The 23,629-nt window shown below is 44.6% G+C and overlaps 1 protein-coding gene across 3 annotated transcripts in view; it reads left to right on the top strand.

Moving 5' to 3' along the window:
• The window catches only part of SLIT3 (slit guidance ligand 3), a 687,161-nt gene that overhangs the window by 94,734 nt on the left and 568,798 nt on the right, over positions 1-23,629 (top strand). Inside the window, exon 1 of one of the 3 annotated variants that reach the window (XM_060634985.3) lies at positions 17,827-17,867. The exons of the other annotated variants lie outside the window; for them this stretch is intronic. Within the exon in view, the coding sequence (XP_060490968.3) occupies positions 17,854-17,867 (14 nt within the window). The 5' untranslated portion in view covers positions 17,827-17,853. Of the gene's footprint in view, positions 1-17,826; positions 17,868-23,629 lie in introns of those variants that run through there. 3 annotated transcript variants of the gene reach the window in all.

Genomic DNA, 23,629 nt, shown 5'->3' with positions numbered 1-23,629 from the left:
AACACTTAAACTGTAGGCCTTTCTAATCAGGAACTCATCAGCATCATCCTGCGCTCTCTGTGGTTTTTGATTGCTGCTCTTCTTGTATTAATTGATGTATTTGTAGGATCATTATTAAGTTTTGCTTTCGCGGATCATCTGGGTCTTGTATATTTCTGCATTTTCTTTGCATTTTAACAGTTATTTTGTTTCTCTCTGGTTCTGTTTGTTGTCACTGAGTTCGTCCTCCCCTGGAAAGTGAGAATGGTAGATCTGAGAGCCATGGAGTCTTTTCCACCGACTAAGTGGACTACATGGGCCGTGGCAAGGTTTCAGAACCCTGTGCCTATTAGTTCAGGGTGTCGGTTCTGGAGGCAGAAGGCTCTGGTTTGAATTCTGGCTCTGTTACATCTTTGCTGTTGCACCCTGGGTGGGTTACTCCACTTCTCTGGGCTGCAGTCTGTTTACTCCCTTTGTACTGTATTTCCACAACTGTACTACAGGGATGACGATCACTCTGGCCCCCTGTGTGCATGTTGTGAATGTGGCCCGAGACAGATCACATCATACACTCAGCACAGTGCTTGGCACTTCAATTCTCCAGCTACCTCTCCTTACTTGGAAAGTATGCATAGTAAATGTTCCTCTTGGGGAATCAAATGAAATAATGGACAGGAAGTGCTTAACACAGTACCTAGCACTTAGGCCTCCATCAGCCATTGATGGTAGTGACCATGGCCATTATTTCTATGGCTTCATCTCAGGCGCCATCCAGCTGGAAAGCTTGAGATGCCCACTCTAAATGTACCCCATGGAGGCAAGGTCTTCGCCAGCACGTAGGCTGTGCCCAGCAAGCTCGTGCCTGGTCCCCCTCCCCCTTCCTCTCCAGTTAAGCCCAGGTTGGCCTCCGTTCCATAAAAAGGGGATTACAGTTGAAGTGGTTTATATCTTTTCCATGGGCGTGCTGCTTTGTGGTATATTTAAATAAGGAATGCATTTTATTTATTTATTTTGGGGGGTTAGATTTTCATGGGGAATTTTTGGCCCTGACTTTTTTTTTCAGTGCTCATTCCTTCTGTCTTTCCCTAAATACCTTTTACTGACTTCCCATGTCTGCCTCTGTTACTGCTTTTACTTGAAACAGCTGTATTTACTAGTATGCTCCACCCTCATTATGTAAGGTGGTGTTAACCCTTTTTAGAACTGCTGAAAAGGAAACAAAACAAAACAAGTCATGGGAGGCTTTTCCAGAAAGCTGTTGTGGACCATCACTAATTCCAGATAGGATAGATGCAAAAGGTGCCCTGCTATGGTGCACGGTGTTGAGTTTTCAAAGCTCTTCATTATTTGTCATTCTCCAGCCTTAAATTTAAATCAGTCTTGCCCAGGTAGGAAGAGCTCACAGTGGGAATCTTCTGCTTCTCTGTTCTGCAGACCTGGATTATGTTTTGTAAGTAGTGCTATTGCTGGTCTGCCAAAGGCTGTACTTTCTTCCCACTCACTGTGGTCTTCATAGTTCTGTCGCCAGCACTATATTTGATACGCCATTCTCTGGGAAAAATTCCTCAAGAGTGTGTGATTAAAAGTCCTCAATAGTGAGGGGAGAGGGAGGTGAGAAAAGTAAGGATCTTTAGGTAAAGGTATAGACTTCAGAGCCAGATAGGGTCCGCTCCTGGTTTCTCCATTTACCAGCTGAGTGACCTCAGTTTTCTCACTTGTAGAATGGGAATAATAAAAATACCGCTTCCCCCCCCCCCCCCGCCTTCATAGGGTGCTATGAGTACTGAATTTACTCGCATAGACTGCCTAGATCATAGTGCAGCCTTCATAAGTGTGGCTGTTATTGTTATCATCATAATTCTTACCAACTATAGTCCTTCCAGAGCTCCAGATAAAGCCTGATTTGAAACAATACAGATTGTTAGGGTTGAAAGGGCTCCTCTAGTCCAAGTTCACAGGCAGCTTGATCTTCCACCAGCATAATTTTGGAGAGAGCAGTCATTCTCCTTTGCTTGGTTACATCTAGTGGTGAAGAACTCAGTTCTTTCTAAAGCAATTAATTCCATTTTAGAAAACAGTTTTAACCTGAAAATTTTCTTTGCCTGGGGGTTGAGCTTATCTCCCACTGACTGTTGTTACACAGAGCAAGTATAATCCTTCTTCCAAATGGTAGGATTTCAAAAATTTTATTGCCGTTGTGTTTCTCACTACCCACTTATCTAAGTCTTCTCTCTCTTCCATACATTTTTATAATTACCTCAGCGGTTCTGTATGTGTTAGACTTTGAGACAGGCCCCCTCCCCATTCCCAGTTGTCTTCCTCTAAATACGTTTCACTGTTCTTTGCTTGTATTAGTTTGATTGAGTCCTTCCACTGCCTTGCTACCTTGACTTCTGTTGACATCCTAAAGGGACATTTTCAGTTTAGACAGGCACACCCCTAGGTTGGCTCATTTCTACCAGGCTATTCCCTGCCTCCCCCATGTCTTCCAGCCTTCCCTGCTGTTGATCCTATTTTCCCCATCCCAGATTTGTGCAGTTGGCTTTTTGGAGTCTAAGCGCAACACTTTGCATTATCCTAATTAAATTTTGGCAAATAGTTTAATTTCATCAGCTTTTCAGCAACATTTTCTATTTTGATTCTCCCATCTAGTGTGTTGTGACTCCTCCCCCCACTCCCTCTGCAGTGAGGAGCTTGCCCTGTGGATCTTTATCCAGGTTGTCAATATAATCAGCACAGTCTTCTCTGCTCTCTTGAAGTCTTTCTATGGCCGGGATGTGGATCATGTAAATATATTGTCCGGTTCTTTCTGGCTGGGAAATTTTGAGGTCTTATTGGCCTGTAGCATCTTCTTTCCCTGGGGTTCTGTTGTTCATATTTTCTCTGGAATGATTTCCTATTAATGCTTAATTCCTCTGTTTGTTGAGTATTTTCTGAACTGTTGGTTTCTCATAGCACTTTCCATTGTGATTTTAGCTTCATCCTTGTTCTAGTAGTCTGATGCCAGAAGCCCTACCAGCATAGATGTGGCGCGTGTGTGTGTGTGTGTGTGTGTGTGTGTGTGTGTGTTATTCTCTCCTGTAAAGCATTGTAGCCTGAGAAATGGGGCTCTTCTGTCAGTAGTAGAGCCCAGCTGAAAAGCCTCACTCTTCTAAAGTGATTTCCTTTAGCATCTTTTAGCACAGAGCACATTCTTTAGCACAGAGCACATTCGCTTGAGTAGTGCTGAGAATGAATGTGTTGGAGGATGAAGCATAGAGGTGCACATGCTTTCCCCAAATTGCTAAACAATAATAATGATAATGACAATGACAGTCACTGCCACCGCACCAGCTGCTGTTTATTGAGCCCCTCTTTGTGCCTGGCACAGCTCTCCCACTTTACACACTTGCTCTCACTTAATCTAACAGTCATGCAAAACAGAAGCTCATCCTGTCCTCATTTTACAAATAAGGAAGCTAAGAGAGGCAAAGTGACTTCCCCAGGTTGGAGCAGTAGAGTCAGAGCTCATTCACGCAGGCTGGTCTCAGCTCCGTGCCCCACCCGCTGATCATGCCAGTCTTCAGCAAGCCTTTGAAGTCGGCCCCCTTTCTTGTCTTCCAAAACCAATTCTCAAGTAAGAAGAAGAAGGAAAGAAGGAGGAAAAAAGTGAGTCCCAGTTGAAACAGGGAGCACCTGTTTGAAGCAAGGCACCCCGAGAGGAATGGCAGTGCTGTGTTCTGGACCTCTGGTGGTACAGCCATCATGTCCAGTTTGGGGAAGTAGGCGGCATTCAAATTGGAGCTTGAAGGATGAATAGTGTTCCCGGAGGTATTAATGGAAACATGGTAGAGATTTGCAGAAGTTCATCGTTACCTGGAACGAAAGAGAGCCTGCACCCATTTTAAAATGATAGGAGCAAAGGTGGGGTCTGGGTGTCTCAGTCAGTTAAGCGTCCGACTTCAGCTCAGGTCATGATCTTGCAGTCTGTGGGTTCAAGCCCTGTGTTGGGCTCTGTGCTGACAGTCCAGAGCCTGGAGCTTGCTTCAGATTCTGTGTCTTCCTCTCTCTCTGCCCCTCCCCTGCATGCTCTCTCTCTCTCGCTGTCTCTCTCTCTCTCTCTCTCATAAATAAGTAAGTAAATAAATGAAGTTAAAATGATAGGAGCTATACTTGAGGAAGTTTCATCTAACAAGGGTGTTTAGAGATAGTCAGGTCTTAGGAAAAGTATCACCGTGGTTATGTGGCTAATTATTATTTTTATTTTGGATTTTAGGGGATAAACCCTCCAAGAAGGGTCCTGATGAGGCTTCTTGACCAGTATTCTTCCCCCACAAGGATCTGTTTAAATTTTTGTAGGGACTGCCTTTCTCTCCAGTTAGAGGTACCACTTGCCTTCTCTCAGCCATGATCTCTGGGCTCCCCCACCCTGAGATCAGGTCCTGATAGAACAGGACAAGTATAAGATGCATCCTGGCTGGAGTGAAGATGACTTCACTCTTCACAACCTTATCACTGCTTGTGTGGCCTCAGACTCCTCTTGTCCGAAACACCAGTCTGGGTTCTCGACCCCTGATTCATTCTGCACTTTGGCAGTACTGTGAATTGTGGTTCCTGAAAGTCAGCCAGCACATTTAACCACCCACCTTGACTCCCTCTTGAGTTTTTCGGCCTCCCTAGTTCCTGTCTGCTACCTGGCATACCCACTCCTTGCTCCCCTGCACTCCAGAATTATTAGTGTATGCCTTGACTCTGGCTGTGGAGTTCACGGTCCTCTTCTGACCTGAGTTGTGTGTGGGCTTAACCATGGACTTGTGTATTTTCTGCATCTCTCCTTGAGCTTGAGCTGCTCCTGGCCCTTGCCTTGACCCTTCCAGCTTGGCTTCTTGCCTCCTCACCTTCCCCTGCCTTCCATGTAGCTCTCCATAGCCTTGGCGCTGAATTCAGACATTCATTCTCTAAGCCTCAGGTCCTGAGATTGGATTACAGGAGCATCTTTGTGGCCTGGACCTTCCTTGGAGACTGGAGACTCGAGACTCCAACTTGTGCTTATGTCCTGGAAACAACCTCAGACTTCATCTTCATGGCCACCTGAAAAGCCTTTTATGATGTCTAGCGTGAAATGTGGAGATGAAATATAGAGATGTTCCAGGGCTGGACTCTGTGAATGATAAATTGCTTGCAACATGCTCCCAAGTTATCTGCAACCCCAACAGAGGGTAGAGCATGTTTTTCTGTATTGAAAAGCCCAGCAATGGTGATTTCATTGAAGAGATGTCCTGTTCATAAATGTGTTACAGAAGTTTCTGGACTATCTAGTACTTTGCTGATATTCTTTCTTCTCCGCATCTCTGCCCAGCCCTAGAATGTAGTTAGAGAAGTGTTTTATATATGGGGTTTCTAACTGGTATTAATGTGAAACCAGTAGGGAGTCCAATTTGATATAACTTAAAATGAGTAAAAAGAGGGTGCCTGGGTAGCTTGGTCGGTTAAGCACCTGACCCTGGATTTCAGATATCAGTTTCATTGGTTCGAGCCCCCCATTGGTCAGTGCAAAGCCTGCATGGGATTCTCTGTCTTTTTCTCTCTCTGCCCCTCCCCCCCAATTGTGTGTACATGCGCTCTCTCTCTCCCCCCAATAAATAAATATTTTAAAAAAATGAGTAAAAAGACCCAGGCAGAATCCTGGTTTCCATGCCCCTCCCCTTTTTCTTTTAACTGTGGGACTTTGTAGGAGCATCTTTCTGAGTCTTAGGTGCCTCATCTGTAGCCTTTAGAATGGTAGGACTAACTCTTCTCTCCTGGGGCTGATGCAAGGTTTATATGAGATCAGATGTCTGCAGATACCTCCTAAATTTAGTGCTCTGCGAATACCTTAATGAGTCCACCCACGATATCTGATTTTAACCACTAAATCCTGTATTTGAAAGATGATCAGTGTGAATTTTCAGAAGAGGAAATGCAGTGAGTTCCAAGTCACCCATGCCTTCACGCTCTTGTTGGGGGTTCCTTTTCACTTACTAAGGTGCATTGTTTACAAAAGCAAAGAAAGCGCCCCACTAGCCAAGTCAGCAGCCCAACCAGGTGGAGCTTAGAGGACTTTTTGTCTAACAGAGTAATGAATAAGTGGCAGTTTCCAAAAAAGTAGAACCCCATAAGGGGCTGTATGAAGGATGAAGTTGTTTAAAGGAACTATTTATTGAGTGCCTACTATGTGCCAGGAATGGTGATGCATAAAGCAAGCAAAATGTCCTCATAACTAGGACAGCTCAAAATAATATGATGTAGTCTGGGCCGTTGCTTCCCACAAAATGACTGACAAGGCAAAGGCCACCATGCTAGGTTCAGAGAGGAGATTCATAGGATGGCAGGGGAAATGCTAGAACAATGAGGTAGGCGGGACACCAAGCCTTCAGGAACCACTGATGAAAGTGAGTCTCACTCATCCCTTTTAGTGGGTACAAATATGCAGAAAAACTCACACATCATAAAAAAAATAGTACAAGTGGAATTAAAAAAACTCATGGGGAAAATATTAATCTGAGAACAATTGTATCCGAGAAAGCATTCAAGTATGCCTCTGCAGCTAGCTGGAAAACAGCACAAGTTCTGCATTTTATTAGAGCCCTAACTCTGTGTAGAACACTGACCTTATTTGAGAAGCATTTCATAAACACTGACACACAGCACAGCAGCATTTGAGGCTATGAGGAGATACAGGGCCTCCTCTGGGCGGCCAGCTTCCCTTCCCGGACGCTTGCAGCTGTAACCAGACCACTGGACGTTGTTCCCCTGTGGTGTTATTTCACTTATTCTCTCTCAGGTTTAACAAGCAGGTAGGAATTTTCTCAGGGGAAAATGAAAGAGGGGGCTTTGGACTGAAATGTGCTCTTTGGGCAAGTTTTCCTGGGAGTGCAGTGGGCCATGAGCAAGACTAAGCTTTGGAGGGAAGGGTCTGAGAACTTAGATTTGGCCCAGTTTCTTGTTGGAGAGCTCATCCTGTGCCTGGAAACCAGTGATGTGTATGTGTATAGGAGGGTGGTTCTCAAGCAGCTTTTACCTGGTCCTGTGGAGTAGAAGACCCGTGGCTTGCAATAGCCCTAAGAAATGTGTGCACCGCCTTTCCTCCTACTACAAGTTGGCAGTTTTCTTTCCATCTGCTGCCAACTTGAAAGTCCTGAATTTCTGCCATGGAACTCGGTTCTGTCCCTCTCCCTCTCATTTCCTTCCTTAGCCAAGAGATTTTTAGGCTTTTGAGGCATGTTTGGAGATCATCTGGTCTGCCCCTTCCCCACTGATCTGGCCCACCTGGACAGAGAAGTGTCTCAGAAAAATCGTGGGAGGGGATGTCATCTTTGTGGTGGGAGCTTCCCTTCTGAGAAGCTTGCCTCCTTTCATTTCAGCCTTGCTCACAGCATTAGTCCTGAATAAAGATCTCTCAGCCTTAGGAAGCCTCTGCCAATCTGAGAAGCTAGGGAGAGAGAAGAGGGACCAAATCTAGTACAAAAATAAATAAGTAAATGAAAGGGATAATGTGGAGCTAGAGGGGAGAGGCACAAAATGGGTGACTTGGGATTGCAGTCCCAAGACCCTAAGCACCAGGTACAAGCAAGTACCTAAGCTTGTGTAGAGTCTAGAAAGGGAAGCCCTCAGGTAGGAAAACTGCAAGGGAAGGGACGCGGGGAACCAGGACTGGAGTGGGAATCCAAAATGGGAAGGCCAACTACTTCATGGGAGTTTTTAATGAGTCTAGTGCCCCCCGCCTTCTAATTACTTCTTACTACAAGATGGTAACCAGTCTGTTCTGTTTACTCTGTTTACGCATACATTTTAATACTTTCTGAAACATTTCCCATAAGCTTCCTCCTGCCCTGTGTCCTCCTTGTATGTTCTAGAAATTTTGCAAAGACCTAAATCTCCTCTGCGTTCTTTCCCGACTGGAGCTGCATGCTGATTCAAGCCATATTCAGCCAGGAAGCTCTCTTGCCGTCTTTAAAACAAGAAACATCTTCTTCTGAGAAGACTGCACTACAGTTTTCTTTGTCTGTGTTGCTAACGAACAAAGAGGCCCCGTTGCAAAACAGCATTTCACGAGCAGAGCGGGGCTGATAGCACCTCTTGCCAAATGTGACTGTGTGTAGTTGTGTGTGGGGGGAAAACAGCTTTGTCAAGAGGAGAGCCGACGGAGGCAGCTCTGGGGAATTTTTAGCAACTGCAGCATGGTGTAGTGGAAAGAATGCTTGCATGGGAATTTGGAGACCTGGCTGTGCCTCTGACCCACCGTGTGACCTCGGACAAGTCACTTGACCTCTCTGGGCCTCAGTTTCCTGGTCTTTAAAGGGGATGAAGGGAGCAGGCTGGATGATCTCCAAGGATCTTTTCAGCCCCATGCGTCCTCACTTCTGGGGGCTGGGATTTGAGGTTTAGACCTGAGCCAGCATCCATCCAACCCAAGGGACTTTCTAGAGGCAATAGAATGGCCAGGACAGCTGCTTCGGGGAGTGGCTGGTCCTTGATTAAGGCTCAAATAATTAGCTCAGCTCCACAGTTAGCCTTCTGAAATTAGGAAAGAAAAAGATGTTTAGGTTCAAAAATAGCAGTTGGGGTTCCTTAAAACCGATTGGCTTTGGGCTTTGTACACTTTATGCACAGACATAATTTCCCTTCCTCTATAGAAAGCTGTTTAAAGTATTGATACTGGAGTTAGTGTGACCGGGCTTAAATGCCATAGCTAGGTAGGTAATCTTGGGCATGTTCTTTGATAGTAACCTGCTTCATTGGGTTGCTGGAAGGTTCAAATGAGGTAATACATTTCAAGCTTAGAGGGCAGTGTTTAACCTTAAATAACCACTCAGAAAGTCATTTTTCTGATTACCTATTTCTGCTTAACAAATCATCCCAAAACTTAGGGTTGGAAAGCAACAACCGTTTCATTGGTTGTTTCTCCATGCTTCTTTGAGTCAGGATTTGGGACATGGCTCAGAGGGATGGTTTGTCTCTACTTCCTGATGTCTGAGGCATCAGCTAAAGAATGTGAGAATGACTAGGGGAGATTTGAACCGCCGGGTGTTAGAATCATCTTCAGGCTGTTCTCTTACACATCTGGCAGACAGGCTGGGCTGACTTGAAGGAAGGTTGGCCTTAGGCTGGGATCGTTGACCAGAGTCCCTCCATGTGACTTCTCTGTGTGGCTTGGGCTTGTTTGCCACATGGTGGCCATGAAGTGTTCTAACTTCTTACATGGAGACTCAGAGCTCCAAGAACAATGTGCCAGTAAACAATCCAGAGGTTGCATGACTTTTTAGGAACTAGCCTTAGAAGCAGCAAAGTGCCCCTTCTGTTGTATTTTATTGTTCTAAGCAGCACTAGTTAGCTTGCATTCAAGTTAAGGACCACCTGTCAAAGAGAAGTCCCAAAGAATTTGTGGCCATGTTTTAAGACCTCTGTAGCCATACAATTATCATTGTTACTTTCTGTACTGTGTATATAATCTCTTAACTAGATAAGAAGCTTCTTGAAGGCAGAAGCTATACATTTCTCTACAGAGGTTTAGTACAACACTTATGAACGTAGAGCTAAGTGAACACATTTAAAAAAATCAAATTGACTTAGATAGGCAGGAGGTTTAGTGGAAAGACCCTGATCATTAAAGCCAAAGAGAGTTTGGTTAAAAAAATGAATTAAAAAAATGTGCCCTGTGGCAAATCACTTGTCTTTCTAGACTCAGTTTTCTCACTCCCCGCTCAAATGGAGACGTTATACCTATCTCAAGGATTGTTGTAAGAATTAGGGATAATATGTGCAAAATGGCCAACACATATTTGATGCTAATGAGCATTGTGAGGCGTTGTGGCACTGTGGCAAGCACATAGATGCTTAAGGTGACAGGGTGGTTTCAAATCCCATTGCTTTCTTTTCTTGGAGGGCAAAATGGGTATAATAGTATATTATGTCTAGGTTTATTGTAAGGAAGATTAATACATCATGTAAAGCTTCCAGCTCAGTCCCTAACACATAGCAGGGACTTAATACCTGTAAGGCCTATAAGAGTACCTGTTGAGTAGCCACAGTTAAAATTGCTGTTCTTTTGTTTGTACACTGATTCATTTATGAATTTATGCATCGAACAATTATTTATTTAATGCTCATATCTCATAATAGCTTCATTTCTTAAGTCCTTGCTTGGTAGGGCCTGTTAATGCCTAGATCTGGGAAGATACATTCATGGGTGGAGAATTGGCCCTTCAGCAAGGAGCTCACAGGTGCAGGCCAGCTGCTTGGGACAGTATTCTATTTGAACACAGGTGCAATTGAGTTTTAATTGTCCCTGTTGACTTTTGACCCGAGAGTGCCTCCTGGCTTCCTCCAGTTATAACCCTTTTTGCTCAGATATCCACATGTGTCCTTTCCTCTTTGAGCCTGTCTTCTTATTTTTTTTTTAAGTTTATTTATTTTGAGGGAGAGAGAGAGCCAGAGCACATAAGTACATGCATGAGTTGGGGAGGGGCAGAGAGAGAGGGAGAGAGAGAATCCTAAGTAGGCTCCCCACAAGGGGCTCCATCACACGAACTGTGAGATTATGACCTGAGCCAAAATCAAGAGTCCGAGGTTTAACCGACTGAGCCACCCAGGCGCCCTCTGTGGGTCCGTGTTCTTTACTACTGTGTAACTACAGGCAACATGTGAGCTCTTTGTGTCTGTTTTTGTTGTTGTCTTTTTAAAAAGCATTGTTTTCCTAGCTCAGATGTGTCAAACTATACCAGTCTGGTCTGTGTGGTGCCAAGAAGGACACTCAGTCATTTCTCCAGGTGGTTCCTAGGACCTGAGGCTCTATTAGGAACCATTGACTAGGAGCTCCTCCCTTTCTTCCTGAAGATCCCTCCCCAAAGCCCTAGCCTTAGCCTTTTTTTAAAAACGAGTCTAGAGAATCTGATAAATTGTCTTTGTCTTTAGAAAAATACACAGACACAATATGAACACAATGTATTTTGCAGACGATTTTGAGGTTATTCATGGCCACCTCACCAGGTGGCATATTTCTTCGGAATGATTCTGTTTTAGTGATTGTGATTACACCATCTTCTGGCCTTTTGCTGAGTTCTACTTGAGGATCATAGTGTACCTGTGAGACTTAGGTCTCACTTTTCCAAGTCCTGCATCAGTCCATTGCGGTAGACATGTGATGTATTTGGCTGCCAAGAACTCGGCTTTCCTTCCTAGCCAAGTATCATCTTCTGCGCCCACAGGATGCAGTTGACTGGGTTTGTCACCAGGGGCCTTGCCCTCCTCTAGTCAGGGGATGAGCTCATGCCCCAAGTCAAGTCCTTTGGGTGCTTCCTGCCTGGAAATGGAATCTTGACCAAAGGGATGAAGAGATTGGACATGATGGCTTGCCATTTCATCTAAGCACTTCTGCAAAATGGCCAGACATGCCTGCTTTTCTTTTCCCCAGACCTGTTCTTCAGATTCCCATTGAATCCAGAAGTTCCTGATAGCCTTCTAGTGAATTCCCTTTTGCTCAAGCTTATAAACTTGCCACCAGATAACGCTAACTGAGAAAGCAACAGACAACAAACTTGTGGAGGAGAAAGTGGCATAATGAGAAAGATTATGACTGGCGTTTGGAGAAAGGCAGACCCAGGTCTGAATCACAGTTTTACCATTCACCAGCTGGGTACCCTGAGGCAAGTTCATTCTTCTCTTAGGATGTCAATGTCATTGCAAAACAGGGATAATGAGTCCTGAAACCTTGATTCTCAAACTTGGCTGTGCATGGAAATCACCTGGGGAGATTTTAAAATTACTGGTGCCTGGGTCCCATCCCCAGAGATTCTCTTGAATGATTTTTGGGGTGCTTTCCTGGGTGTTGTGATTTTATAATGCTCCCAGGTATTTCTGATGTGCAGCAGCGTTGGAGAAAATTGACCTAAAGAAATTCTTCAAATTATAGAGGAGATTAAATGATGATAAGCACAGTGGAGGGATTGATAAAAGTCATTCTCCTTTCCTTTCCTTTCTTAAGGTGAGCCAGAATCGCTTGCCTTTGCTTCTAGTACAATTTTCTTTGTTTGGAACAGTCATCGCCATGCATGACAAGCACGGTGCAATATAACCCTGCTTATTTATACCATTTGAGGTGAAGGCCAATCGTAGATGTATCCAGAATTATAGAATATACAAAAATGTGACTACTGGCACATCTGGGGAATAACTAGGACGAGTTCAACAGTGTTTTGTGAGAACGTTCTATGGAGTAACTGCTTTAATGAGAGATGAAATTGATTTATAATTACCATGGCAACAGCAAAATAGAGTGATGTCTCCCCAAGGGACCTGGACCAGGACCCATGAGGATTCTCTCCCACGTCTTCCCTGTAACTTGCTGAGTGGCTTTGGCTCAGACAGTTCATCACTCAAGTCCTCGGTTTCCTGAGAGCACATTTTCTGATGGGTGCAACTTCAACAGAATTTTTTAGGAAATCTGTTGATGTGACTGTTGTTAAGACACTGATGAAAAGATTCTATAGGAAGCAGAGTGAAAGCAGGGCCTTGAGCCTCTCAGAAAAGATAATTATAGATATCGGTTCTCCTATCTCCCCTCTTCCCCTACCCCACAGCCTCTCCCACATCTTACCATGTAGGAACCTGTCCAAACCTCTATCTTTATGAAGGGCTTTCTATAGAGAGGGTACCAAGGGAAACTCCTATCTTAGCCCAGGGCTTCTCTACCTAGGAACTATTGACATTTGGGGATGGATTTTTTTTTTTTTTTTTGGTTGTGGGGAGCTGTACTGTTCGTTTTAAGATATTTAGCAGCATCCCTGACCTCTACCCACAGATTCCAGTATAAGCAAGCCCCTCTCCTGTCTGACATCCAAAAGGTGTCGCCAGACACTGCCAAGTCTTCACTTCCAGTCTCAGCGAAATGGGTTTAAGTAAACAAAGCAGCATAAATGTTGTGGGTGCACAGTGGTTAACCTCCTTAGTGCCCTCAAATCCCAGGGAGCCAGACAGCTATCAGGAATCCCTACATCCATTGTTACAGATGGGGGTTCTGAGTTCCAGAAAAGTTAATAGTAATCATAATAACCACCGGCTACCATTTATTGAGTGTTTATTATGTGTTATGTGCATGGCTAAGTGCTTTATATATTATATTGTCTCAATTAATAGTTACATTGACAGAGCTTGCAAACCAGTGGCCAGTAGGCCAAATTCAGCCTTCCAGTGTGTTGTACTTGGCTCACATGGTATTGGCTCATAGAGTTGTTATTTTTCTTTTGAATGTCCGTTTCTTGCCAACATTTTAAGATTGAGTGAATTCATATAAAAATCTACGTCCAGCTTCTTTTTAAGAAATTGGTAAATTTGGGGGTACCTGGGTGGTTCGGTCACTTAAGTGTCTAACTCTCGATTTTGGCTCTGGTCATGACCTCATGGTTCGTGGGTTTGTGCCCCACGTTGGGCTCTGCACTGAAAGTACAGAGCCTACTTGGGATTCTCTCTCTCTTTCTCTCTCTGTGCCCCTCCCCCACACGCAGTATGCTCTCTCACTCTCTCAATAAATAAGTTTTCAAGGTAAATTTGGCAGTAGGGGGTCAGATTGGCTCAGTGGTAGTAATTGTCTGGATTTTAGATGAGGCACGTCTCCTTTGCACTGCAGTCCCCACCACTCCTGGCTGGGACTCCCAACTGTGTGTCAGATGCCATTTGGCATCATGTTATTTTTCTTTTGCTTCCCTCGTTGATGTCGCGCGCCTGGCTCCTCTAGGTTGTTGCTCCTTCCTTATACCTACCCTGTGTTGCATATATTACTGTTCCAATTTTAAAGTTTATTTATTTATTTTGAGAGAGGGAGAGAGAATCCCAAGCAGGCCCTGTGCTATCAGCGCAGAACTGGATGTGGGGCACAAACCCATGAAATGTGAGCTCATGACCTGAGCCAAAATCGAGAGTTGGACCCTGAACCGACTGAGTCACCTGGGAGCCTCAGTTCCCATTTTAAAGATGGGAAAACAGAGGCTCAGCCAAAGGAAAGCTCTTGTCCAAATTCACACAACAAGTAAGCTGGGAGAGAAACCCGAGCCCCGACCTTGCCAGCAAGCATACCCGTTCCCGACATCACAGAGTAGCTGCTGGGAGAGCCTCCCTGCATCCCAGGATGCCCCAGCCAGATCTTCGGCAGTTTAGGGTTTCCTTGGAGAACCAAATCTCATTGCCCTTTTGCTCACCAGGAAACCACATGTCACCAGCATAGGAAGAGTGTCTTCTGAGTGTAGCTCCCAAGCTGCGTTTCCCCTATGTCTGTGCCACTCTTTGGTCTGTGTCCAAGGGCTGCTCACACACTCCCACGTAGCTGAGGGGCCAGCTGGTGTGTGTGCTTCTGCCTAAGATGAGGCTGCTTGCCTGTGGGGAGGCTGTGATTGCTTTAGGAAATTAAGTGGGAGTGATTAATTAGGAAATGTACTGAGGACTCTGGAAAGAAATAGCTGAAAAAGAAAAAAAAATTGGAACTCTAAATATGGAATGCTTCTGGCCACATGGCTAAGGATGCTGTGTTCAGTGGAACTGAAGGCATTTGATTCTGTTATTTCTGCTGCTGCTGCTTTGATATACCCCCCTTGCATAAGGATGCTGGAAGGAACCACAGAATCAGCTGGCTCAACCTCTTCTTTCACCAAGTGGCAGTGAGAGCTCAGAGAGGCCACCAGGGGAAGCTGGCAGCTTCGAAGGAACAGCAAGGCTTGAGACTCAGAAAGACCTGGTGTATAATCCTGGGCAAATCTCTGAGTCTTGGGCTTCTTACTGTGAAACCAAGGTAGCACTGGCCATTGCCAAGAGTTGTTGCAAAGAATTAGTGAACAAAAGCATGAGCACTGACTGCTTCTAAGTAACATGTGCCAGGCACTGTTCCAGCATGTTGCTGTGTTTTCTTACTCTATGACAGTCCTATGAGGGGGGTACTATTATTAGCTCAATTTATAGATGAAGAACAAAGGCACTGAGAGGATACATTATTTACTCAGCGTCCACAGCTGGTCAGCAGCAGAGCCAGGTTTCCTATGCAGTCTAAGAATCCACCTTCTCAACCACTAAGCATTCAGCCTCCTTTACATATTGTATAATGTGTAGGTGACATTATATAATCAATAAAATAGGGAATTTATGTATGATACAATTTATTGTGTATAAGATAATTAGCATATAAGTAATTAATATATAATGTGTTATATTAGGTGGAAACCTATGAGATTGCCTTTTTTGTTAGCAGGAAATGTTTAATAGTAGTAATTTCATAGAGTTCATCCTAATATATGATACGTAAGTCACAGAAATTTTTCCGTCTCTCACCTTCAGTGAATTCCCAACTTTGAACCTTGGTTTCTTCCTCCATAAAGTGGGGCCAGCATCCCCACTGATGCTGCTATACTGTATCAGTCAGACCATGTGTGGAGAGTACCTAGCACAGTGCCCAGAAAATAGGATCCATTATTTTTTGTTTGTTTGTTTGTTTGTTTTGCTTGTTTCCAGTCACAGCCATGGCTCCCTACACACCTGCAGAGTCCTGATATGTAATAGTCCTTTCACCCCCAGTGGTTTGGCTTTTGGTTTGAGGGTCTCCGTGTCCAAGAAAACTTGTAAGTTATAGGTAAAGTATTGGGCCCAGGGACTGTTTTTCATTCCATGGACTTTGATATTTTCAATATGCTTCAGTCTAATATAAAGCTTCCTGTCAGCCAAACTGAATGTGTTGCCTTCCACTCACTTAAGAATTATGGTGCTGCCTGCATGAAATACCACCCCGCCTAGGCTCGTTCCTTCTCTGTTTCCCCTTGGGTCCTTGTGGTAAAGCCCCTTGCTATAGTTACTGAATTTTTGTTAGTGAGCCTTGTCTTTGGAAACTCTACCCAACTGGAGTCCTCTCTGTGGGTTTTAATGAAAGTTCTCTCTGATCCCTTGGGGTATGGGCTTTGTATCCTTGCAGGAGAACCATATGGTGATGGCACCACTCTCTTTACCAAAATGAGAAATAAGACTGAGTCCTCATCTCAAATCCTGGCTGTGACTCTGGATGGGTATTCTGAGTCCTTCCAGTCAGCCTGGAAGATCATTAGGAGACTAAGTGATGAGTCCGCCCTCATCCCAGAGCTCTTCTGCTTTCCCAGGGGTCTTGGAGACTAGAGGAAGTAGCTGAAGCAGGGTGTGGAAGGAGGGTTGGGTCTGTGCAGTAACCCTAGAGTAACAATAAGAGCTTACTTTCATGGGGACATTACATTGTGTCAGGCACTGTACTAAATGTTTCTTATTGTTTCATTTAATCCTCACAAGACTAGGATTAGGGCCTGACTGAGGCACAGAAGGGATGAATAGTTTGTCCATGGTCATACATGTGACAAACAGTAGAGCTGAAATTCAGGCCCATCTGTTTGACCCGTAACTTTGGTTTCTTAGCCACCATGCTCTATAGCTTATAGTCTTCTTTAATTTTGAGGAACTACCAAGTGGGCTTCCTTGATTCCAAAGCAGTAAGTTTTACTGATTCCTAAGTGTGAAAGCAAAAGCAGAAAGATGGTGCAGATGGTCCGTGAATTAAAGCCCTGAGCTACTTGTCATCTCAGTTGCTGCTTGGGTCTCTTTTGTGGAGCTGTGCTTCCTTGTGCAAGTTTCAAATCCTGTAAACAGGAGACTCAGGGAAGAGTTGTATAGGACATCAGGTACCAACATACTATCCATTCGTTCATTTGGCAAAGCTGTACTCAGTACACCCATATGCACCTGTGATGCTCTGATGACCAAGCCATTTCTTATCTCCTCAGTTTGCTCTTCCGAAAAACAACCACACATCACACCTACCACAATGGCTGTAGTCAAAACAACAAAACAAAGACCAAAAACCCAGCAAGTAACAAGTGTTGGTGAGAATGTGGAGAAATTAAAATACAATGTAAAATGGTTTCTGTGAAAAGCATAAAAATAAAACGGTTTCTGTGAAAAGCAGTATGGCGGTTCCTCAGAAAGTTAAACATAGAATTACCATATGATCCTGCAGCTCCACTACCAAGGTTACACTCCAAAGAATCGAAAGCGAGGACTCTAACAGATACTTATGCCACTATTCACTGTGGCATTATTCACTAGCCAAAAGGTAGGAACAATCCAGGTGTCCATCAACAGATGAATGAATAAGCAAAATGTGGTGTATGCACACAATAGAATATTATTCAGCCTTAACAAGGAATGGAGTTCTGACACACAACAAGGATGAGCCTTGAAAACATTATGTTAAGCAAAATAAGCTAGACACAGAAGGACCAATGTTGCATGATGTCACTTAAATGACATATAGAATAGGCGAATTCATGGAGATAGAATGTAGATTACAGGTTATCAGGGGCTGGGGGTAGGGTGGGGAATAGGAAGTTAATGCTTAATAGGTATAGAGTTTCTGTTTGGGGTGATGAAAAAGATTTGGAAATAGATAGTGACTGCGGTTGCGTAATATTGGGAATGTTCTTAATGCTACTGAGCTATGTACTTAAAAATAGTTACAGTTGTAAATTTTATGTTACATATATTTTACCAAAAGATGATAAAAAAATAATCTCATCACAAGAGAAGCAAAAAGTCTTCTCTGTAAAAGAGCAAAATCTTACAGACATCTCTTATTCATCTCAGCACCCAGGCCTTACACCTAGCACAGGGCCTGGTATATAGTGCATGCATATTCCTTTTTTTGCTGAACCAAACTGGGAACAGACTAATTCCATTTGTAGTTGAAAATGGCAGTGAGGCTGTTGAGTGTAAATTTTACTACCATGGCAACTGTGGAACACAAAGACAATAAATATGAAAATGCAGTAATATTTTTGGCAGGTGGGGTCAGCCGGAGGTAACATGGCCCATTGCAGGTAAATATAAGATTTGAGGGAGAGCAAAGTGTTAGTGATTGTTACAAAAACTCAGAAAGCACCCAAGCAGTGTCCTCTTTGTTCTGGTTGGGAGCATTCAGACAGCTTTCTGGGCCAGTGGAACCAAAATGGGTAAAAGGTTGGAATCCGTGTTGGTGTTAGACTCCAGGAATCTTTGTTCGAAGCTCTCAAGGGCAGACGAGAGGCCAACCATACTTCTCTCCATTTATTCATGACATCGTTCAAATCCTCAGGAAGAGGCGTTGTGGGTCTACACATCTCCTTGGCTGTTGGCAGAATGCTATCCACTATCTAAGGGGAAGAAGACAGACCACAATTTGGCATTTAAGGAAATAGACTGGGAAGAGATGAGAGGGATTCATCTTGCTGCGTTGTCTCATGGGCCAAAAGCTTCGTTTCGAAGAAAATGGTTTCTAAAAGCTGGTGTGAGTTTTGTGTTACATTTAGTTGTGCTCCTTCTGTGCACAGAGGCTTAGATAACCATTTTGGGTGGGAAAGAAAGTCACTTCTTCTCCTCCCCTCCAACACCCTTTCCCTCTTGACTGATACACACATTTAATCATTATTAGCAAGTGGGGGTCCGTCTTAGAATCCAAGAGCCTGATCTCCTGCAGTGTCCACCATCCTGCTGTCAGCCCACCTGTGACTTCCTTTCAGACTCAGAGTTGGGAGCTGTATTCCCTTCTTATGTTTTGTGTGACACAGTGTCACCATGAGAGAGTCTGGCCCTCTGACACTACTCGGGGGGTAGACCCCATTTGGAAAGATTCTTAGGCAGCCTGTGGAGGAAGTCCGGAGCTGATTTCATGACAGTAGAAAGACCGTGGGGTTTGGAATTAGGGCTGCATTCGAATCCAGGTTTTGACACTCGATAGTTGTAAAACTGTGATGAGTCACTAAACTTCAGTTTCCTTATCTGCAAAATGGGCACAGTGGTAGTTAGGTCTTAGGGTTCACTGTACAGCCCCTATTCATGAGAAGTACCTGCATACAACCTGCAAGTAAGCATCTGTCCAGTACTTGGCAGCTACTGCTGGTGTGAAGAAACCCAACAGCTATTTTGTGTTGTTTGGATCTGGCACTCAAGCATAGTGATGCTGGTCTGCTGGAAAAATCCCAGCCAGTCGTAATTTAGTAGAGGTCAGGGTAGCATCCAGCTGCATGCCGTGATACAAAGAGCTAACCTTTAGAGATGGCTCGCTATATTTAAAGCACCAAGCTGATTGCTTTATGCAAGTTATCGTGTTCAATTCTCACAACTCTATATGTTGGTCCTATTATTATACCCATTTTTCAGAAGACAAAACTGAGGCTTAATGAGGTTAAGTGACTCATCTGAGACCACCCAACTAGTAAGCACTTGAGCCCAGATAGTTTGACTCCAGAGCCCCAGTGCATAAGCAACACATGGCTGCTATGGCGGGAAAACCTTCCTTGAGATTGCTTTGCAAGCTGACCCAGGAAGATGCCAGTCTCAAGATCTATCATGTGTTATGACCACTCAGTCTTAGAAGCCTGTGTCTCATCTTGAAAATCTCCCCATTTGCCCAAGAATGAAGTCCCCATTCTTTGTTGCCTTTCCAGGCTTGCCAAATCCAGTCCCCATCAATCATGCATTAATTAATTAGTTCATTCTTTCATTCACTCTGTCAACATTCATTTGCTCAACAGCTCCTTTGGACCATGACTATTAGTGCTGGAGATCACTTATGGAGTACTTACTAGACCCCAGGCACTGTTGTGGTGACTTTTACACATTACCCAGGTACTCATAATACAACTCTACATGGTAGACCTCATTACCGCTTACTGCTTATTACTACTTTACAGTTGACAAAATAGAGGCCATAAGGAGGCTAAAGTAGTTGCTTAAGGTTCCAAGAAGTGTGTCAGAGCCAGGAGTCAAATCCTTTCATCAACCCTTGATCCGAGGAACTTTCTTCCCTTTCTCAATGCCTGTAGCATTAACTAGTTCTCTAAACTATTGGTTCCTAAACTTGAGGAGGCATCAGAATCACCTGGGCTTGTTTAAAAATAATTTTTTAACATATATTTATTTTTGAGAGAGAGAGAAAGAGAGAGAGGGAGAGAGAGAAACAGAGCATGAGTGAGGGAAGGGCAGAGAGAGGGAGAAACAGAACTTGAAGCAGGCTCCAGGCTCTGAGCTGTGAGCACAGAGCCCGATACGGGGCTCGAACTCATGAACCGCGACATCATGACCTGAGCCAAAGTCAGACGCTCAACCGACTGAGCCACTCAGATATCCCATGGGCATGTTTAAACACAGACTGATGGGCCTCACCTCCAGAAGTTCTGATCTAGGAGGTTGGAATGAGGCTGAAGAATGTGCATTTCGAATAATAGGTTCCCAGGTGATGCTGATGCTCCTGGCTGGGTGACCCCACTTTGGGAACCACTGTTCTAATCCAAGCTCTTTGAGGACAAGGATCCTATCTTTGTTGTTCTCCTTGCATTACAGTACCTGGCACAAAGTAGATGCTTGATGTGTCTTTGTCATTTTGAATTGTTTGATCACATATTCATTTCTCCTTCATATACCATGTTTTTATTTCTCCATGTGCAAATAGGCTTTGCCATGTAGGATTTAAACTCCTGGGGGTCAGAAATTTCACCTTCTTAAAAAAAAAAAAGGAATTTCACCTGATATTTCATAGCATCTTTTACAGAGCCAGCCTTGCACACACTGGGTGTTAGGTAAATGTCAGTTGGTCGGTTGGTTGATTCAGAGACCAGCCTCGCTAAGACCGAATTTACAAGCCACTTGAACTCTGCACGTATAGCTCTTGAGACAATCTCTAGATACCTAGAAGAGGTCCCAGTATATAGTTGGTGCTCAGTAGTGCCTGTTGAATGAATATCCTCAATCTCTGTGGCTTTGTGACCAAAAACCTCAGGTTTCCCTCATATCTTGAGCACAGTTCCAGCTTGGGAGCTCAGCCTCAAAGTGTAGTTTGGAGGATGGAATTTTCCAGGGTTTTTGGTTTACCCAGGGCAATGATTCTTAACATTAGCTACACATTGGAATCACCTGGGGGGCTTTAAAATAATATTGATGACTGATACCTACCCCTGGAGATTCTGATTTCATTGTTCTCAGTGTGGCCTGGGCAGCAAGTTTTGTATAGATCCCTTGGTGATTCTACTGTGCATCCAAGAATGGGAACCCTGATCTAGAGCACTTGGTGGCATAAATTTCTCTTGAGCATTTGTAGAAGGTTGTGCATGTATGTGAATATGAGTGCACATGTGTGTAGAGAAGTGCAGGGCTATGCGCTCCTGGAGTGGCACAGAGTGATCCTCTCTGACGCTAGAATAAGGGTACAGGAACTAGAAGTCAAGCCTTGGGTAAAACCCTGGCAAAGCCAGAGGGTACTTGAGAGTGCTGAGCAGGCCTGCCTCTGTCTCCCATGGCTGCCTTTAGCTGACTGTTGGTTGCCACATTCCGTGGCCAAGGAGGCTCTGTTTCAAGGCTGAATGCAGGTGGTGTGGCTTTTGCAAGGCCCTTTTGTTCACTCTCAAATCAGAAGGGGCCGTCCTCCCAGGGGCTGAGGTGTGGGGCTTAGTATTTGGCATCACGCACATCAGTGCTGAGCTTATTCTTAGGTTTCTCAGTGGAAATGCACACGGCTACTTGAGACCCAGGAGCTGGCTGAGAGCAATGGGAAAGGTCATGCCTGGGCCCCCACCCTAACAGGTTGCTTGACTCAGCATAATCCTGGTGTAATTAAGCATGACAAGAAGAAAAGGGGGAAAGGGCTAGCGGTTACCAGTGTGCACTCAGCCCAGGCCCCCAGGGACTAGGGTATTCAGAAGTGCCAGCTGTTCTCAATTTTATTGGAGCCAAGACTTGGCTCACCTACAGCCATCTCCACCAATTTGTCCCTGGGCATTTGGGGTGTGGTTCAGTGGACCTGTAGCATCAAGTATCCCAGAGAGATGGTTGGGTGAGTAATTCTTCCCTTCTCTTCTCTCTTGTCATATCCTCTCAGAAGCTGTGTGTGAGAGACACAATCACGTTAGTACATACAAATCACCCACTGTTGTCTGAGTGGTTGTATTAGGTAAGGCAGGCACTGTGCTGGGCCCTGGAGCAAGGACTAGTTCCTGAGACTTGGTTACACTAGTGGGAAAGCATTTAGTCAGGATAAAGTCTGGAATCAAATCCAATCACGTACTTGAGCCAGATAGATAATATAAATGGGTGAATTGGGCTGCCTGTGAAGACATAGGGAATGATGGGGGCTCATAAGGGCATATGTGAACGGGGGACCACACGCTCAGCAAAAACTCATTATTTAAAAACCCTTGTTTTCCAAGCAAACAAAACAGGGTCTGTACAGTGGGATTCAATGGTGGGGAGCCAATGTGACACCCACTTCTAGCCACTTAGGGTGGGGAGTACTCAGCCAAAAGATTGCAGGCTCCCTCATGTCTATGTGCAGGTCTAGAAACCTAAATTCCAGAATGGACTCATGATTCTGGAGGTGTTGTCTTTTGGGGCCAGCTGCACCCACAGTTGCTGCTTAGGGAGTCTACATTGAGCATCTGTGAAAGCTTCCAGAATGCAACTGGCCAAATCAGGAATTGACCAGGAATCAGGAATCAGGAATTGGTCTGGTGGAAACATCTAATGAGACTGCAAACATGATAGGGAAGAAATTGCAACGACTCTGCCCTCACTCTCCCTTTATGTTCCCTTAGGAACATGAGAAGCAAAGGACAGAGGAAGGAACAGAGAGGGATCCTGAGCACACTTACCCATGTTTCCTTCAACTTAGACTTAGGAGAGCTTGGTAGATTTCTGTCCTGCTCCCACCCAGTTTCCTTCTGGTCTCCTTCTTCCTCACCTGCCTACCTTACCCAGCACTGTGTTCATTTATCCATCACTGAACTATGGACCCAGATTTCCCAGGGGGAAGCCCCAGAGGCTTTTCCTGTGGTCTCAGTTTCCTGAGCTCTACTCTGCAGTACTAGGGTCAATGGCAAGGTTTCTGTGGATCACGAGGCCTTCAAAGGTCAGAGCCTCAAAGGTCCTTCCAGCAAGAGGCTTGTGAAGAAACAAGTCACTTGTGTTTATGGAATTTGAATGGCAAGTCCCTTTCTCTGGGGTTTGAAGCACTACATAGCTTCTAGTGCTTGCTCGCTTCTGACATGGTGCTATTTTTAGCATTGTTCTCCAGATATATGGGACTCTCCCACTGTTGTTCTCTTTTTATTTGTTCATCCATGTGCTTGTATTTTCCACAGTGAGTGTGCTGCAGTGAAATGGTTTCTGCAAAGCCCCTTGCCTCCTTCCTAAAACAATTTACCCCTTTGCAGTGCCCCACACACCAACACCATGGCCCCAAGCCACGTCAGAGTGAACAAACCACAGACTGAAATTGCAACCATTCAGGAAAGAGGAGTCTTTAATTTGGGCTTAAAATAGTCCACAGCCTGAGAGTTTGGGGGACCAGGAGCAAGGTGTAATCGTAGGAGTGGGCATTGGAGACCCACCCTGGAATGACTGGGCAGAGACTGTGGGCAGAGCGAAAGACAGGCATAGAAGTTGGGGGTCTGGGCTGGAGTCCCCCACAGTTCATTTAATACTGTCTTCTTGAGTCTCTTTTCATAATGGAAAAGTGAATGACATGGCAATAAAAATACATGGCAACCACCCACTCCATTTGGAATGGTGTGTCTGCTCCCCTCTTTCTTCAAAACTCTGTGCAGGCATCATT

This window comes from Panthera onca, chromosome A1 (assembly GCF_046562875.1).
Source record: "Panthera onca isolate mPanOnc1 chromosome A1, mPanOnc1 haplotype 2, whole genome shotgun sequence".
NCBI lineage: Eukaryota > Metazoa > Chordata > Mammalia > Carnivora > Felidae > Panthera > Panthera onca.
This window is presented reverse-complemented; position numbering and strand designations above follow the sequence as displayed.